General features: G+C 39.7%; 1 protein-coding gene across 1 annotated transcript in view; it reads right to left on the bottom strand.

The window, feature by feature from the left end:
* The window catches only part of LOC124544816 (nuclear pore complex protein Nup88), a 528951-nt gene extending 523507 nt beyond the window's left edge, over positions 1–5444 (bottom strand). The window contains exon 1 of the mRNA XM_047123507.1: positions 5198–5444. Within this exon, the coding sequence (XP_046979463.1) occupies positions 5198–5410 (213 nt within the window). The 5' untranslated portion in view covers positions 5411–5444. The remainder of the gene's footprint in view (positions 1–5197) is intronic.
* Positions 5445–19988: the final 14544 nt, after the last annotated feature.

The raw sequence follows: 19988 nt of genomic DNA, 5'->3' as shown, positions 1-19988 counted from the left end.
AGTCTACTGGGTGGAGGATTTCACATTCTTGTAACGTTCTGGCCACAGTCGGGGTAGCAGTTGAAACACAGGGCAATAATGAAACTATAATCATGATGTATGCCCAGCAATGTATGCATCACTTCAACACGCCTGCAAGCAAACACAAATTTCACCAAGCGAGTTGCTGCCTATTTAGTGACATGGTGAAAATACTGCAGTTTCAGCTGACAAATTTAATTTTATTGGTAGGGCTGCAAGAGTGGAAGGACATCCCCTCCCCATCAAATGAAAACATAGGAATGATGGCATCAAGACAACAAGCATAAAGTAATTTTTTAGCTACATGAATACATAACCCACATAATTGATTGCAGAAGGAACCAACAAATATACAATAGAATGACTGTCAAATGTGCAAAATCATGAAAAATAACTAATTTGTTTATAAACAGTTCCTAGAAATTCCAGCAGTAAAAAGATGGAGCACAATAAGGGGCAGGGATAAAACAATAAAAATGTGATCAGTGTATCAGCTTTGAACACAATAAGAAACTAAAACTCATCTGTATATAATTTAAAAAGAGACTACTCACTGAACAGCAGAACCCATGAGTCCCCCCCCTCCCCCCATATGTCTGTGCCCCTACATGGTAATGCCTGGACACACAATCAGCACTATGTAGAGAGTGTGTGTGTGTGTGTGTGTGTGTGTGTGTGTGTGTGTGTGTGTGTGTGTGTGTGTTGGGGGGGGGGGGGGGGGGGAAGGGTGGTCCCTTTTACTCCTAAATTATTTACCTTCTGCCAAAACTTACCTACCATATTTAACTCATTTCTATAAACAGACATACTTCCCTGAAACCCTTAACATGTGCTGAGGTTTAAAATGTATATACCTTTGCCTCCACTTACTAAAACAAGAAGAATACATGTTGTGCCTTGAGTAGAACAGAAACAAATGTATGATAATAAGAAGTGAATTAGTTTTCACAATTCTTCAGCATTAAGTAGTAACAGTCAGCTGCACATTCAATGGTAACAACAAATTCTAGGCAATGGCACTATCATACAGCACAGATTTTTCAGTCTGCACACTTGATGAAACTACAGGTAGCTCTGACAATTTGTGCAAAACAAACAACAAATGCTACAATTCATATTTGATAGCTACTAAGGGTGAATGGCTTTGCTATAATAAAAAAAGGTCCCCGAGTTACTTGGTTTCATGTTCCATGGATTATTTGCATGACTAAAAAAGAGTATACACTTATGAGTCAGTGATTCCTACCCACCACCTTTTACATGCTACACTAATAAAAATACTTCTATGGAACAAAATGAGTGGTCAAGGAGAAATTTTTCCACTTCGTTTTAAAATTTCACTTTGTTGTCTGTCAGAAATTCTTCATCACTAGGTAAGCGAACAAAAATTGTGGTTGCAGCATTGTGCACCCCTTTTTGCGCTAAAGACGATCTTAATGCGGCACAATAAATGTCATTTTTTTCTTCTGGTTACTGTTCCTTCTTGACTGCAGTGGATTAATTGCAACAAACTTCACGAGGAATAAATATATTGTAAAGCAGTAGACAAAATGCATAAATCCTTGATGTCTACAAGACGATCATGGGTGATCACCATATGCTATTCGCACAGCAAGTTTTTGAACACTGAAGACTTTCTTTCTTAAAGATGAGTTACCCTAGAACATTACCCCATATGACACTACCACATGAAAATATGTCGACTTACTGGCTTCTCTCTCCCCAGGCTTTGCAATGGTTCTAAGTGCAAACATGGCTGAACTAAGTTGTTTTAGGAGTTCCAAAATGTCCTTTTTCCAGGTTAAATCCTCATCAAAATGGCCATTTAAGAATTTTGAAGTTGCCATCCAATTCATTATTTCTTTACTATATGTTACACTTATCACTGGTGTAGTATCTCCAGATGTGAAGAACTGAATATGTTGTGTCTTTTAAATTTGAGAGTGAGGCTTTTAAAAAGACTGTATAACATTTCTTCTGTGATTACAATACTAGTTTTCCCCAAAAAGAAATAATTCTGGTTTTAGCACATTAGATGGAAGGTTGTTTACATATATTAGGAACAATAGTAGATCCAAGATTGAGTCTTCAGGTACCCCATATGTGATCTCTTGCCAGGTATAATAAGCTCTCCTGACTACAATGGTTGAATTACTAAATACATCTTTCTGCATTATTTTTGTTAAATGTGATAATATCCACAGGATGACTATACCATCAGTTCCATAAAACTTCAGTTTATGCGGGAAAATATTGTGATTCACACAGCTAAATGCCTTGGATAGGTCACAGAAAATAAAACCAGCATTGTTTTTATTTAACACTTGTAAAATTTGGTGAGTGTTGGTGTAAGTGGCATTCTCAGTAGAGCACCTCTTCTGAAATCCAAACTGTGATTTTTGAGAACATTATTGTTTCTCAGTTGGGATACTATTCTAGAATAGGTCACCCCCCACAGAAACTTTGGAAAAATGTGTCAGTGGTGAAAGAGGTTGGTGGATAATGACATCTCGCCTGTCATCTCTTTTATGGAGGGATATTTCGGTCTCTCTGGAAAAATGTCTCCAGTTAATGATGCTTTACATATTTAATACAAATATGGCAGATCACATAAGCAGCAGTTTTTTCAGCACAACACAGTATTTTATGTACTGAACAAGTGTGGGTACCTATTGTTTGACTTGAAGGATGGGACAGAATCAACTCTACAGCATATCAAAAGGTTTCTACTTGGCCACATTATCAAGCAATTGGATGTTAAAAGTACACAGATGGTTTATAAAGAAAATGTTCTCCCTGTATAATTTTACTTAGAACATTCCTATTGTAAACTTCCAAGAGAGTATGTTCTTGGAAGGGTCAACCAATATAGGCCTACTGCTTCGTCCTATGCATATCTTGTAAAAAGACCATGTAGATCAAATTAGAGGGATTGCAGCTCACACTGAAGCTTACCGACAGTCATTCTTCCCACGAACAATTCACAACTGGAAAACGAAAGCACGAAGCACCTTCCGCCACGCAGGACCCGTATGGGCAGAACAAGTAAACTTAGCTCATGTAAGGACCACTGTGCAAAATAAAGTCTTTGCTACTGATATGCAATCATAATCTTGATCCCTTTTTCCTGGTGATCACTAGTGTAAAGAGAAACTCTAATTTTACTTACTTTCATCCATACCACCACCCTTCCCTCAATGTAGCTAATGCAAGGAAAAATTTCAAAATGAAGCTCGGTCTGTGTTGCAACATTAGGTACGGTATACCCGGTATACCTCTAAGCATCACAAATTCAGTAAAATGGGCAAACATATGAGGAGTAAGTTTCATGGTTAGGTGTGGCACAGCAGAAAAAAGTCTCATCCACATCATGCATGTACAAGCAACTGTAAGACCATATGCGAGTGACTGTGAACTACTTGCACTGAACATCACTCACTGAATGATAAAATGTGGTGTTCACGGCAACAAAAACAAAACAACTTATGAAGTGGATGAAACAGAAACACAAATACATTTTTATTCCACTGAAACCCCCGTTAATAATATTTGTCAACTGTTCCATCTGCCAAATAGTATAGGCTAGCGATTTTCAGAGTAAAAATGTAAAATGTGTGACTAATAATTTACAGCTTGGCTATTTATCATATCAATAATTTTTCCTAACCAAGATTTAAAAAACAGCTAAATTCAAATGCTGGCTATTGTTTTATGACCTACAAACAATTTTTGAAGTAAACTTCTGTCATAACATTAAATGTAAGACTATTTAGGCTACTTAGTGCAACAGTTCTACTCCTTAATGACAACATTATTTTTTTATATATAAAAAAATATGTACAACACCTTTAGAAATATTCCAATGGCAATAAAACTGATAAAATCATGTGTCAAGGTATTCCTATGCCACTTTAAGAAGAGTTCCTTTATTTTCTGTAAAAAGTTCCACAACAGAAGTTCACTCATGTCCTTAAACTATTATCCAAATAACGCACATGATAATGGGCAGAGGCAAGACACCTACTAGACATACCAAAACCTTTAACCTCACATATCATCTTTACCACCTATGAAGCTTTATTTTGTTAGTTTACTGAATCTCCATGCAGCTGCATATTTCTGAATGAGGAAACTGTATTTACATGTACATATGTTTCCTGTTTGCTCATTTGTGTATGTGATCTCATTAACAGCACAAATTTGCTTCACAGGCTATTTTTCATTAATAGGCCTATTATGAGATAAGGTAACAGGACTATGAGGCCAAAAATATTACCCTTTTTATGTTTCATGCTACAAATGCAACAGACATGCAATTAAAAACTACTATCTAGCTGAGAATAGAAATAACACTGTATTTTTAGACTGTACTGTTGCTGAGATGTAGAAAAATCACACTCAACAATTTATAAAACAGTTCCAATAACCTTTAATCATTATAAAAATAATTATCACATATGGTGCTAGTTGAAAAGCAAGCTCTAGCTTTAAAAGTCAGCAACTGACATCTAAATCCTGCCACTTACAATGTTTATCTAGGGCAGTAGCTTTTTCATTATGAAGTTCAAGATACAGGAATAAACAGCAAGTAGTTGACACAATAATAACAGTACACAGCGGGAATTACTACACAACCGATGGTGCTACAACAAGTAAATGCTATTTAGCAGAGAATTATGTGAGCCCAGTGGAGAACGTACATGATAAATATCGCCCAGTTATTTTACTTGTTGTGTAATACCCATCAAAGTATTCATAACGTCGAATTTTTGCAACTAACAGTGGTTCATTCAACAGAAACACATTATTATCTAAACACGCTTCTTTCGACAAACAACAGAATACTTCTCGCTGCCCACATCGTAATCACGAATGACAACACACATAATGACAAAATAAGTGCAAAATCTAAATACACAGAAAACAACTGACCTTTGATAAATTATCCTTGATATTACAGTCATAACAACCGATATGCCTTTCCATCGCAACTGTCTAAAAGATAACATAAACTCTACGGGAACACTGAGTACTGTAAACAACTAGCACGATTTGTAAACAATGCGTATGTAAACAGTTCCGGAGACTGTACAGTAATCACACACAGTTGTAAAGGATGAAACGACATTCCGGGGAAATCCGGCACCTCTACAACGTATGAATAACAATTATTTACCTGATGCATGAGCGGTCTGTCCGGTTCTTCATCTCTGCAAAGCTTCAAGTTCAGCGTCAATACACAACTTTCCTCGGGATTCCACACGTAAAGCATATCGTCCTTGCATTCTAAAATGTTCTGTGTTTTGCAATTTACTTTTTTCAGATGTTCGCGCAATGTTATAAAAAGATAATGGTTTGACAAACCGAGCCTATCCGCGGGAAGCGCCATGTTTGTTTGGTTTCTATCTCCAACGTGCGTGCCAAGCAGTGCTGCCAACGGAAATCAGCAGATGCCAACTGTTATCCAGTGCTCTCTAAAGAAATGAATCTAAATCTACATGATTGCCAACGATAATGAACAGAGGAAAAACATTATACTTTTCCCGGTGGCTATACAGGTTATCCGAAGTCACAAGTAAGGAGAAGAAAGACTCACTGTAATTTTTAATTAGAGATTCACTTAATATTTTTGTAAACGAAGAAACCTTCCTTCTGTGAGTATAAGAAATAGTTTTGTTTAAAGAACAACTACATTTATAATTTGTAAAACGGACCTGATTTCCTGGTAGAGGTGTGCCAGTACCTAAGACAGTGAATTTAAAAATGCTGGGAAGTCGCATACGTAATACGGAACGATATGATATTGAGTTCTTTATTGTCCTCATGACGCCTTTCGGGCACAGCCACATCATCAGATGACCTGATAACAAAGAACTGCAAATACAGCTTCACCAGAGAAATGAATTTATATAAATCTCACATTAATTATACAAATTTTGAATAATATAAGTGCATTCCATCTACGGTCATGACTGTATATGATTTGACAGGGACGTTGAATAATGTCCGTAAAAATGTCATTCAAAACACGTGCAATCGTATACAAGAAGTAGGCCTAACCAGCAGCTGACAACTACAGTGTCAAGGCACTGCTAACGGAGCGTTTGCATAAGCTCGTACCGCTATGTTATGGTTCCGTTAGGGGTGCGTTGTCACGTAGCTACTGGCTACGTCTACTTTTTGTATACGACGGCACATGTTTTGCTTGACGTTTGTACTTACATTATTCAACGACCTTGTCAGTGCATAATGATCCTAGATGGTATGATGGCTCTTCAAAATTATGCGCAATTAATTTCATTTGAGATTTATGTAATCTCATTTCTTTGGTAAAACCGTATTGTATGATATCTTTATTTGCACTACTCTTCATTATTTGTTACCAAGCCATCTTATTTTGAGCTATGCCCGAAACGTTTCATGAGCACAATACTTACTTACTGCGGAGGCCACACAAACCACAGTCAGTCTTTGGCCTCACTAATCAGCCTCCTTCAGCGTCCTCAGACCATGCACTTCTTCTTCAGACAGCTCACGGCCGCCTGTATTAGAGGCCAGAGGACTGAAATGTGGCAACGTTACGTTAAGGCCTACCGCATGGCTGTGGCCATAAGACAGCGAACGGAAGTAGTTGTTTACGTACTTTCGCGGTGTCTGTTTTATCCGACATTACAGTGTAATTATGCTATACTGGACTCTGCAAAAATTATAGCAGGTAGTCGTGACTACATTAGGAGATATAACACAATGTAAGTATACAATTCTGTGAAGTTTGTAGTGTTTTTACATGTATATGTGCAAGTGTGCTACGTGAACGACTTTCGTCTACACAATTGCAACAAAAGTTCTACTATATTCTAGATACAATTCGAAAATAAAGTTTTGAATTCATAAGGTTAGTATCAGAATCTTCTCCTAAGTGATTTGTGTTAATATTATGAATATTTCTACACATTTGATTCTATTGTATATTTGTGTTTCGTGATGTCCAAGCAGTAGAAAAAACCAGTCCACTTAAATTCTCATTTGCTATTTTTACATAATAGTATTTTGATTTAAGATGTTAGCAATTAATGCATCATTCTATTTGCAGATGCCAGAAAAATGTTGTGTTCCTGGTTGCAACAGCAACTACAAATCCAGCAATGAAGAGGGTTACATCTCAGTGTTCAGATTCCCTACTGAAGAGGAAAACAGAAAACGATGGACAAGAAATATCCCCAGAAAGGACTCGACTCCATCAAATATAAGTGTTGTTTGCATTAAACATTTTGAAGAAAGTGACGTATCAAGAGTGGAGATTTACAAGGATTCTGATGGGAACTGTCACGAGTTTCCTCGTCAAAGACCAGCTTTTACCAGAAGCTGTGCCAAAAATATTCCCTGGGTTACCATCGTATTTAAGTAAGGTGCAGCCTCCAAGAAGGTGTTTGTCATGTTTGTCATTTATATAGGAAGGAATATGATAATACATTCCAAATAACAGACTGAAATAATTGCAAGTCTGCAAATAATGTTAGTACGCAACTCACAAAATTGTTTGCTGAACTTGTATATCCAAATCTCGGGTAAGAAACGTCATAATATGAAGAACATGTGAGTTATTGAAAAGTTCATCGTTGCAAGGAAACGAGAATAAAATGCGTAATTCCGACATAAAGTCGGCGTAATACTGCGAGAAATTAGCTTTTCTAGGTTACTGTCTTATTTATAGGGACCAAATCTACAAAAAACAAAGTGATTGCGTATTTATATCTGACACGTCTTCTCCATTCGACGAAATCTAAACTTTAGTCTCGGCCTAGCTGGTCACGCTAGCCGGCCTACTGACGTCACAGGCTACGTCGTTGTCAGCTTGGCGACTCCGGCCTCTAATACAGGCGGCCGTGGACAGCTCCAGCGTACTCATATCCTCTCTGACCTGATCGATCTATCGGAGTCGTGGTTTTCCCCGTGATCTTTTGCCTCTAATATCTTTCTCCACTACCTGCCTGATGATCTGGCCTTCTCGACGCATTACATATCCATACCACTTCAGCCTTCTTTCTTTGATCACTGCCACGATGTCAATCGACTTGTATAGCTCTTTTCCTCTACTCATCTCCATCCTTCACTGGGCCAAACATCTGTCTGAGGATAGCATTCTCAAATTCAGGAGTTTTCTTTCCATCTTTTGGGTGATGGTCCAGGCCTCTGTTCCATATAAGACTACAGGTTGTATGATTGTCTTGTAGATCTTGGTCTTTGAGGATCTCTATAGGAGCCGGGACTTTAACAGCTTTCCCAGAGCAAACCTTGTCCTGTTTCCTGCTTGTATTCGTGCGCTAATTTCCTGGTCTATCTCGTTCCTTTCATTGATTATAGCTCCAAGATATTTAAAGTCTTTTACCCTTTCAAAGACTTTGTCCTCCATTGTCAGGGGTCTCTCATCATTTTCTCTGCTAACTACGAGGTATTTTGTCTTACACATATTCAACTTCAGGCCTGCTCTCATTGCCTCTTCCATTAATGTTCTTGTCATCTGAACCAGGTCTTGCTCTTTCTCTACTATTAAAACTACATCATCCGCATAGGCTAGGGTGTTGATCCTTCTTTCCAGTTGTATTCCTGTCTCCAGGCTTGCTTCCTTTCTCACGACTCCCTCCAGTACCAGGTTAAACAGAAGAGGGGAGAGGCAGTCTCCTTGTCGCACTCCAGTCCACACCTTGAAGTTCTTTGATATGTTTCCATTTACTTTCACCATGCATGTTGTCTCCCGGGTGTATATCAGAGTCGGTTTTATGAGTTTTCTTGGAACTAGAGCCCTTTCGGGTTCTTGCCATACTGCTTGTCTATTCACACGATCTTGTGCTTTTTGGAAGTCCACAAAAAGGCAATAAACATTTTTGCGGAATTCCCAGCTCTTTGCTAGCACTTGCATTGTATGTAAAAGGTCTACAGTTGACTTTTCATTTCTGAAACCTGCTTGTTGGAATCCCAGTACTTTCTCGACATGTGATGTTAGTCGCCTCGGTAACAACATGCTCAAGATCTTATAAGCTGTACATAGTAATGTGATTCCTCTATAGTTGCTACATCTCATTGAGTCTCCTTTCTTTAGTATAGTGCAGATAACAGACTCCTTCCATTCTTCTGGAATCCTTTCCTTCTTCCAAATTAAGGAGATTAAGTGGTATAGTCTCGCTTGTAGAGTAGCTCTTCCCTCCTTCAGCATCTCTGCAGGTATGGCATCTATTCCTGGTGCCTTTCCCCTCTTCAGCAGTTTTATGATCGCTCTTACCTCTTCCATTCTTGGTAGTTCATAGTATCTCTGTTTTCTCTATATGATTCTTTTTCTTCATTTTCTGTTGTGGCACTTATGGTGTTTCTATCCACATTCAGGTTGTTTTCGAAGTAGTTTTTCCATTCCTCCATAGCTTTCATTACATCTGTGATTATCTGTCCTTCTTGACCTTTGATCACGTGAGTCCTTGGATTGTATGGTTTCTTGAAGAACCTGTCTGTCCTGTTAAAGCCTCTTGTACTTCCTACTCTCCGGTCAGCTTCTCCCAGTTTTATTTTACTATTTATGAGCTCTCGCTTTTCTGTTCGAAGGACTTGTCTTGCTTCTCTAGCTGCTTCCTTGTATCCTAACCTTGTTCTTTCATCCTGTTCGTTTGTCAGCCATAACAGTTTCGCTGCTTTCCTCTTGATGACTGCATCTATACACCTATCATTAAACCATCGTCTGATCGTCTGCTCTTCCTCCTTTTCTCCATTGGTTTCAGCACCACACCTGCAGCATCTTTTAAACCTGTCTTGTTTTTCGACCGTGAGCACAATAAAGGATTCAATACCATCTGGATCTGTATAACTTACGCGACTTACCAGCATTTGTGAATTCATTTTCATAGTTACTGTTACAATCCCTAATCCTCAGGAATACAGTGTAATGCGTCACTTGATATGTATGACAGGTGAAAACAGTATTGCAGGCCGTATCCGAAGTCGTATCATTTCTATCACAGACTGTTATTCATTCGAACAGTTAGGAATTTCTCAGATGACCTCAACCCTGCTACATAAATTACTGGAATTTACGTTCAGGAACTAATACTGCTAATGCAATTCGTCGACTTTTTTCTTCATTGTAGTCTGTTAGTCCTTCGTTGTTGACAAGGAAGGAAGTATCCGAGATATTGCCGAAAACGTATTCTTTATTCTTTTACTCGTGGAGAACCGCTATTACAGTTTGACGTGTCACAATACTGAGTGCTTCATAAAGGAATTCTATCAGTAATTTCCAAGCATTCATGGGGGAGGGGGAGGGGGGCGAGCGGGTGATCGCCTCTCGTCTCTCGTTCCCCGTCCCCGAGAGGTAAAACTAAATTGAAACGCGAATCAGTGCGGAAATTGCGCAAGGAGATTTAAAGCGTTGGTCAGTTGATTCAGTCATTTACTTCCATATTCCCCTAGCCACCATATTTTGTGGGCCTGGGAGAATGTACTATATTCATATACAAGTAGCATGTGCTTCCCCCTCCTGTTCGGCTCTCCAATTGTCCATGCCAAATTTTAGCAGGGTTTCCCGATCTGCCACGGCAGCGGGAGATTCGCATCGCCCCAACACCAATTCAGGTCATTTGCTTTCCCCCGTTATTTTCATTGCTACTGTTGTTGGATCATACAGAATTCGGTAGCCTGTCCAGGCAGTCCGTCCTGATGGTGTCGAGTTTTTCAGTTTTGTGCGTCATGAAACGAGTTCAAACAATAACATCTTTCTTGTCTAAGAAACAGAAGACGTCATGTAAGTCTACCATAGCATAAGACTAGGTTCCATACGTGCTATGTGGAGCAATGATTTTTTGTTCCTATATTAATTTCGGAATTAAGGTTATTAAAGGAGATTATTCACCATTTGCACGTTTTCATCCACAGTGGACTATTTTTGAAGTTGCTGCTGTAAAGTTAAAATAGAAAGTATTACTAAGTCAGTCGCTGTACGTGGTAAGCACAGAGTATTATGATGATCACCCAACATCTTCAGATGGTAAATGGATCAAACTAACTGACAAAATTAAATTAATTTTATTTGCTTAGGCATAAAAAAATGGGCTTTCATGGCTGCCCCCGTCGAAAGTTCGAGTCTTCCCTCGGGCATTGGTGTTTGCGTTGTCCATAGAGTAAGTTGGATTAAGTAGTGTGTAGGCTTAGGGACCGATGACCTCAGCAGTTTGGTCCCATAAGATCTTATCACAAATTTCCAATTGAGCTTTCACGCACGAAAGTATTTGTTGATGTACTGAGTCCTCTTGAGCCAACTGTAGCATACCTTCCCTTGCGTTATTCCGAATATCCATCAGATCGTGCGTCGTTTAGTACGACGCGTGTGTGTGTGTGTGTGTGTGTGTGTGTGTGTGTGTGTGCGTGTGTGCGTGTGTGTGTGTGTGTGTGTGTGTGTGTGTGATTTTGTTTACATATCCGTCATAAATATAGCTGCACATAATTATGTAAAACAATGGTATCTTCCTTGAATATTTTCCTTTTTATGACAATTTCGTTTTCTTCAATAAATGTGTGGAAATTTTCTGGTACACATGTATCTGGTTATCCTGGTTTATACGTGACATTGAGGTACGCTATGCCCATGTCACTGTATAAAACATCAAGTTTCCTTTTACAAGTATTTTATAACTTTGATAATGAAGTCTTTACATTATGTATACATAATTACCATTTTTACCCTTAGCCTTAAATAACCAGATTAGCCACGATTCTAATTAGAATTCAAAATAAAATTGCATCCTGCCGGATTTTTATCCTAAATAGAAAACTTAAGTAGTCAATCACTTTTTTACAAAAAGCATAATGTTCTCAAAAGCGCAAGGTGTACAGCATAATTTTTTATCGCGCTCCCCCACAGGGAAAAAATTCTCGATGCGTCATTGGTCAACAGTGGTAAACTCTGGGCGTCCATGTAGACTAGTAGCCGTCTAGTAGGGCGAGAGGCTAAGTGTTTATTTATGCCAATAGCTACTTGGGGGTGCTAACTGCGATGCGTACATACATGTCTGTATGGTGACAGGGCAAAAAACATAGCGTTTATGAATTTAACGCTGCATATGCTTTCTTGCTCCAGACCAAATGAACATGTTGAGGATTCAGAGCCTGCAACGACCGACACATCGCAAGATGATTAGATCAGATGTCCTTCAGCTTCGTTACGTACAGGTTAAACTTCGGTTTCAGGCATTATGAAAACTTTCTCCAAAAAGAAATGCTGCATTCATACAGCATCTAGGGGATCAGCTAGACCCCACGTATGAAACCATGTAGGATGAAGGCATTTGTCTGTAGCGTTACTCCGATTTTTGTTTTTTTTTTTTTTTTTTTTTTTTTTTTGAGAAAAAGAATTTCATGTCCTGAGGAAATTTAGCAGTGGGCAAATTTTTCAAGTGACACCTCTATATATTCGAACAAATACTTCAGACAGAATACTTGCTACATACTTCACAGTAACTGGGAATCTCCTGCTGAATACAAATTTCCGCATTCTAATCACAACAAGAGAGGGAAGGCTGTAAATAGATTTTGGGAAAGACAATGCTTAGATAACTACTAATCATTGTTATCTTTGTCACAATCAAAGCACAGCCTGTTTTGCAATGTATATATTTCTCTTGCGCCTGCTCGTTAGGGTGGTCGTCATAGAGGAAAGAAGCTAAACACATTAGTGATAGTACCCCTAGCAAAATTCTCTAAGTTTCTAGGAAAAGATGAATACTTCAAAAAACACTGCAAAACGTTAAGTCGTCAGTAAGCTTTACAACGTGCTAACGAACGTTTGGTTTCTTACCAAAACTCCCAGAAATCCACAGAAAGTCAAGTGAACATGTACAGAATATAAAGAGCAAATATAAACTGAAAAACCTGTCATTTCCTTTGCAGTACGTTGTATTTCTTGGTAGGTGGAATATATCTTTTAGAGGGCACCGGGATGATGGTTCTTTTTGATCAAAATGCGTCCAAAACGTCAAATAAAGGTAACTCGAAAATCCTGTGAAACTTCGTGTCGAATAATGTGGAGATATTGTATTAGCCACACAGTATATTAAAGGAGATAACTACATTTCTCAGTGAAGCTGTACAAAGTATTTTTTGATTGAATGCGGTGGCGAAGAAATTATTTCGCAAAAATTACACTGAACCAAAGAAAACTGATTCTACAGTATTCGGCTTTTTGAGACCACTGATAATACTCACAAAACTCATTTGACCATTTTCTGAGATTTGTTTACCAAGATATGATCGGAGAAGACTTCATATGTTTGGCCAATCTGCGAAAGACAGAAAGAAAATCTGTGGGAACAATCTCTCAAAGTTCAGCACAAGTGTAAAGTAAACAAAGATTACTCTTCAACTTGTGAAAGTGGCAGTAGCCAAGAGGAGTCTTTTGAACGTGACAAAAATGCCAATATTTGTGACAAAAAAAGCAGATGAAAAGAATAAAGATCCCTGAATGACTGGAGAAGAATTAAGTGAAACTGTGGTAAATACTATGTGGAGTTTTAATCTCGCTCTTAGTAAATGCATTGGTATTGCAGTCGATGGATGCTCTGGCTTGTCTTTACTAGGTGCTCTGACGCGCAACTAGCGCAGAATTCAATTGGAATCGTTAAAGAAGTTGTCTGTTTTTTACACTTTCTCCAAAAAGAAATGCTGCATTCATACAGCATCTAGGGGATCAGCTAGACCCCACGTATGAAACCATGTAGGATGAAGGCATTTGTCTGTAGCGTTACTCCGATTTTTTTTTTTTTTGGTTGAGAAAAAGCATTTCATGTCCTGAGGAAATTTAGCAGTGGGCAAATTTTTCAAGTGACACCTCTAGCGTAACAACTAGGACCCTTTTACATGCAGACAGTGATGGATAATTCAGCATACTCCTCGTGTGCCTCTTTGTAGGTTCTTCCAACAAGAGACTATTGATGTTGGCAATGCAGCTGCGATCTTGACTCATATTTTCTCAGTTTTAGGAACAAAACGAGGAAATGTGGTTGCAGAATTCATCCTGCTATACAATCAAGCCAAAAAATATGCGGATATTATAGGAAGCACCATTCAAACACAGAATATCACATCTCGACACGTTAACAGGCCTAAGCTGCTCCATGTGCTATGGAATGTTATTTTAGGGTGAATATGTTTATCCCTATGCTTGGCACAATAATCCCAGATCTAAAAAACAGAGCCTCCAAAAATTTTGTCAGTCTCTACAGTCTCTGTACACTTCTACCAAAAGTCTGCTCATCTTCAACAAGGTCCATGGAGTAAGTGATTAGGAATGAAGAAACTGTGGCAACTAAGTACTACAAAGGGAATGAGGTGATGCAAGTGACTGGATTTCTCAACTGAAGGTAGGAGTCAGGCTGCGGATGCCAAAATGGAAAAGGTAAGATGCAAACAAAACACTTCCATCAAACAGTGAAGTTGAGTGTTTTTTCTATGTTGCACTCCGGCAATTTCCCTTCAACTAAATTTTTAATGTTGATCCTTTTTGTTCTTCCTGCATCAACTGCAACAACAGAAATATCTCCCTCAACACTGTAACTAATGAATATTTTGTCGAAAACCACGGTGGGCAAAACCTCTTAACTGGACTTGCCTTGTTGTATGGTATGTCCGTAGAGACACCACTGTTAAAAAGAAAAAAAAATATAGACAGCATATTGGTGGTTCATGGTGTGGGTTCCTGTGGTCATGTCCTAGTTCATGAATCACAGGCAACATATGAGTGGCCAAGTAACTGGTCCTGACAGTTGGGATACCAGTTACTTTGGAATAAGGCTGGGCATCTCGGACTCCCTCAACCGTTAGGGGTAAAACTCAATGGGACTCGGGGCAAGTAAGGCTAGCAACCTGCTTCCCTGGTACTTTAAATATGATGCTGGCAACAATCAGAGCAAAATGCCTCGGACCTTTGGAGGTGACGGAGTCCCACCTCTAAATGACAAACCAGGGACTCCTAAGATACGACTTGGCAAACAAATGGTAATGAGATGGGGAGCTATTAATATCAATGGGGCCTACTCTGGGAAGAAGGTAGAGCTGGCAGAGGCTGCAAGTAAGATGGGGCTGGACGTTTTAGCTGTTAGTGACATTCGGGTAAGGGGTGAGCAAGAAGAGGAAGTGGGAGAATACAAGGTCTACCTGTCAGGAGTCAAAGTAGGAATAGCACAATGGGGTGTAGGGCTTTACATCAGAAAAGAAATGGAACCCAGTGTAGTTGCAATAAGGTAAGTAAACGAACGACTGATGTGGATAGATTTGACAGTGTCTAGCAAGAAAATTAGGATTGTGTCAGTATATTCACATTGTGAAGGGACAGATCAAGATAAGATGGATAGTTTTTATGAGGCACTCTGTGATGTAGTTGTTAGAGTAAAGGACAAGGACAGTGTTCTGCTCATGGGTGATTTTAATGCCAAGATTGGAAATCGAACAGAAGGGTATGAAAAGGTTATGGGTAAATTTGGAGAGGATATGGAGGCCAACAGGAACAGGAAACAACTCTTGGATTTCTGTGCCAGTATGGGCTTAGTAATCACAAACTCCTTTTTTAAACATAAGAACATTCACCGGTATACTTGGGAAGGGAGGGGAGCCAGATCTGTCATTGACTATATAATAACAGATCAGGAATTCAGGAAGGCTGTGAGGGACACACGTGTATTCAGGGGATTCTTTGATGACACTGATCATTATTCAATCTGCAGTGAAATTGGGATTGTGAGGCCGAAAGTGCAGGAGGTCAGGTCCATATATAGGAGGATAAGAGTGGAGAAACTTCAGGATAAGGAAATCAGACACAAGTACATAACAGCGATCTCAGAAAGGTACCAGTTAGCTGAATGTAGTCAATTACAGTCATTGGAAAAGGAATGGACAAGGTACAGGGACACAGTACTAGAAGTGGCTAAAAAATGTCTTGGAACAGTAGTGTGTAAAAGTAGGATGAAGCAAACAGCTTGGTGGAATGACACAGTCAAGGCAGCCTGTAAAAGGAAAAAGAAGGCGTATCAAAAATGGCTACATACTAGAACTCAGGTAGACAGAGAAAGTTATGTTGAAGAAAGAAACAAAGCCAAACAGATAATTGCAGCATCCAAGAAGAAATCTTGGGAAGACTTTGGAAACAGGTTGGAGACTATGGGTCAAGCTGCTGGAAAACCATTCTGGAGTGTAATTAGCAGTCTTCGAAAGGGAGGTAAGAAGGAAATGACAAGTATTTTGGACAGGTCAGGAAAACTGCTGGTGAATCCTGTAGATGCCTTGGGCAGATGGAGGGAATATTTTGAAGAGTTAAAATACGATCAGTAATGTTTCAGATTTCGAGGTAGAAAGGGATAGGAATGATGATGGAAATAGGATCACATTTGAGGAAGTGGAGAAAATGGTCAATAGATTGCAGTGCAATAAAGCAGCTGGGATGGGTGAAATTAAGTCGGAACTCATCAAATACAGTGGAATGTCAGGTCTTAAATGGCTACACAGGATAATTGAAATGGTCTGGGAGTTGGGACAGGTTCCACACAGACCGGACAAAAGCAGTAATCACACCAATCTTTAAATATGGAAACAGAAAAGATTGTAACAACTACAGAGGTATTTCTTTAATCAGCGTTGTGGGTAAAATCTTCTCAGGTATTGTTGAAAGGAAAGTGCGATTATTAGTTGAGGACCAATTGGATGAAAATCATTGTAGGTTTAGGCCTCTTAGAGGTTGTCAGGACCAGGTCTTTAGCTTACGGCAAATAATGGAGAAGTGTTATGAGTGGAACAGGGAATTGTATCTATGCTTTATAGATCTAGAAAAGGCATATGACCGGGTTCCTAGGAGGAAGTTATTGTCTGTTCTACGAGATTATGGAATAGGAGGCAAACTTCTGCAAGCAATTAAAGGTCTTTACATGGATAGTCAGGCAGCAGTTAGAATTCCGACAGTAAATTGAGTTCACTGTTCAGAGTAGTTTCAGGGGTAAGACAAGGCTGCAACCTGTCTCCATTGTTGTTCATATTATTTATGGATCATATGTTGAAAACAATAGACTGGCTGGGTGAGATTAAGATATGTGAACACAAAATAAGCAGTCTTGCATATGCGGATGACTTAGTTGTGATGGCAGATTCGATTGAAAGTTTGCAACGTAATATTTCAGAGCTAGATCAGAAATGTAAGGACTATGGTATGAAGATTAGCATCTCCAAAACGAAAGTAATGTCAGTGGGAAAGAAATATAAACGGATTGAGTGCCAAATAGGAGGAACAAAGTTAGAACAGGTGGACGGTTTCAAGTACTTAGGATGCATATTCTCACAGGATGGCAATACAGTGCAAGAACTGGAAGCGAGGTGTAGCAAACCTAATGCAGTGAGCGCTCAGCTACGATCTACTCTCTTCTGCAAGAAGGAAGTCAATACCAAGACTAAGCTATCTATGCACCGTTCAATCTTGAGAGGTGGCATGAGCCCCCTCTCATATTTCTATCTTACGACTTTCCTCTCTAATTGCATGCAGTGAAAAGTCGCTATTCCTTCACACGCGGACTTCCCACGCAGCGTCTCTCGTCTACCGGGTGGTCCGGTGACAGGCGGGATCTGCTGATCTGGAAAGGGTTAAGCCGATGGGTGTGAGGAAGTCGAGTGAATGCTTTGCAGACGCCGACATTGTCAAAAGACACGCCCGGAGGGGTCTGAAGTAGCGGCTGGGCTAGAGGTTCCGTTACTGGCGGGCTACCAGCGAGGCGTGGGAATGACTTGTGTACCCAGGCAGTTGTGGCGGGAAAATTCCCGCGCTTTCTGCAAAATAGTAACTGTGATTGGCTTGCTCAGGGCATAGCTCCGTGACGTAGCAAAATCAGGGCAGAAATTGGCGCCAAGAATCTCCATTGGTGGAATGGTAGTGCTCCGGCAATAGAGTGGAATTTTCCGCCGGTTTTCGAGTTGCTGATTGGAACATTTAACCACGGCCACTGTCGTGGGGGTGGGAATGTTGTGTGTTCGGCCTGTACGGGTGCTCTAGGTAGTCGGCTCTCGCCTTTCGGTCGAGGACGTCGAAGCAACCAGCCATCGCCTCCGGTACGCCAAATCGTGTTCTTGCAGTTAAGAAGCAAGAAGAAGACAGATTGGTAAGGTATATCCGCAGCACTGGCAGACAGGGATTTTCCTAGGTGATAATCAGAGCTCAGCAGAGCGCGCCTGTTCGTCTTTTTCTAACTTTGTTCTGTCTTGGGTAGCAGCAATTAATGTTGGGTTGGCTATGTGTTTTCTCTTAAGATTTGAGTTGTAAGGAATTGGCTCCACATACCACTTCGTCATAATCCTCACAACTTCACATTCACAGCGTTTGTTTGAGTATCCAATTTGAGCCAATTTGATGTATTGTAAATGTTTCATGTGTTTTTGTTTATTATTTTGTGTTTAGTCTTAATAAATCATATTGTTATTTTGGACAGAACTTTCATTCTGTTAATCGTTAGAGCAACCCTATCATTCCTCACTATGTTAATGAAACCTTCGTTTATTTAACTTATTTATCAAATTAAATTATTGCAGGTGCCAAACTCTCTTCTACTCCACTGGCAGGGTTGATTAGAGTCAGTTCACGTATTTTTTTTAATCCTTGTGCAACAGCAAAAGTCGGAGTTAGAATAGAGGGGGCTTAGAGCATCATTTACATATGTTGATTCTAGAAAAATTTAGTGTTAAATACACTGCTAGCCCCAGCACCTCGCATAAAATGGCGACCCTTAGCCTCGGATCTTTCCTGTGAATCGCTGATAAGCAAGTATTATTAGTAGTAGGGACATTCAGAATTTTTTTGCTTAATTTTATTTATTGATTAATACCCAAGTTTTTTTCTGGTAGTTCCGCATTTAGTTTTAAGAAGCGGCGCATGATTACAGTTTTTGTTTTCAGTGTATATATTCTTTTGTTCATTGTTTTTGTGTTCCTTTGATGGTGTGTCCGTATCACATCCCACTTTGTCGGGTTTGTGTGCGGTTTCTGTACCACAACAAATCGTGCATATAATTACAGCGCTGGAGAGGCGTTGTTGAAATTTTATGTCTATGTGTAAAAACTATGTGGAGTAGGTTAATTTTATTGTGCATTTTAGATAAATTTGTTTTTCATGAATGATAACGAGAAGTAAGGCACGACTATTATCGAGCGAAGCTAAAACAAAAGAGGATAGCATAATGGATAAGGGGCAGTTTACTGACGGGAATAGGTTCAGAAATGAGATGGGCACATTTTTAGCAGGACAGGACGCCAGGGTCATTGATGAGGAAGGTGATTTGGACGCGATCTCAGAGCAGCGTAGCGGCCGTGATTATGATAGTGAAGCAGAGGATGAAACAGAGACAGGCACACAGGTCGAGACGGTAGCAGAAGTTTATAATCAAACGAACGAGAGCAGACAGGGGCTAGCTCGGCCACGTCAGAGCTCTAGCGCCCAGGTGTCCAGAGTTACATCTCCCACGTTTGAAGAGGATCAAAAAGATGACGTAAACCCAATACTGAGCTTCCTACGATCAATGAAAGAAGAAGCTGACGAACAGCGTAAGAGGGAGAAGGAAGAAGAGGAGAAACAACGTAAGAAGGAGAAGGAAGAAGCTGACGAACAGCGTAAGAAGGACACTGAGGCAATAATTTCCCATATAGGGGAAATTCGTGGAGAATTACTAACAATAAAGAAAGAATGTGGAGAAGTAAAACAAATGTCAATGGCTGCACAAAAAGTAGCAAGCCTGGCCAAAACGGCAGCAATAGGGGCAATGAAAATCGCAAAAGTAACTTCTAAACTCGCAGGGCGCTTGCGACGTACAACACAATCCTACTCAAAATCCCTAGCATTCTTAAAAACTCAAGGTAATATCGCGGTTGCGAACACCACGAAACGAATGGAAGAAGTAGAGAGTCGGATA

The sequence above is a fragment of the Schistocerca americana genome, chromosome 8, assembly GCF_021461395.2.
Source record: "Schistocerca americana isolate TAMUIC-IGC-003095 chromosome 8, iqSchAmer2.1, whole genome shotgun sequence".
Taxonomy (NCBI): Eukaryota; Metazoa; Arthropoda; class Insecta; order Orthoptera; family Acrididae; genus Schistocerca; species Schistocerca americana.
The sequence above is the reverse complement of the archived record's forward strand: the minus strand, read 5'-3'. Positions and strand labels throughout refer to the sequence as shown.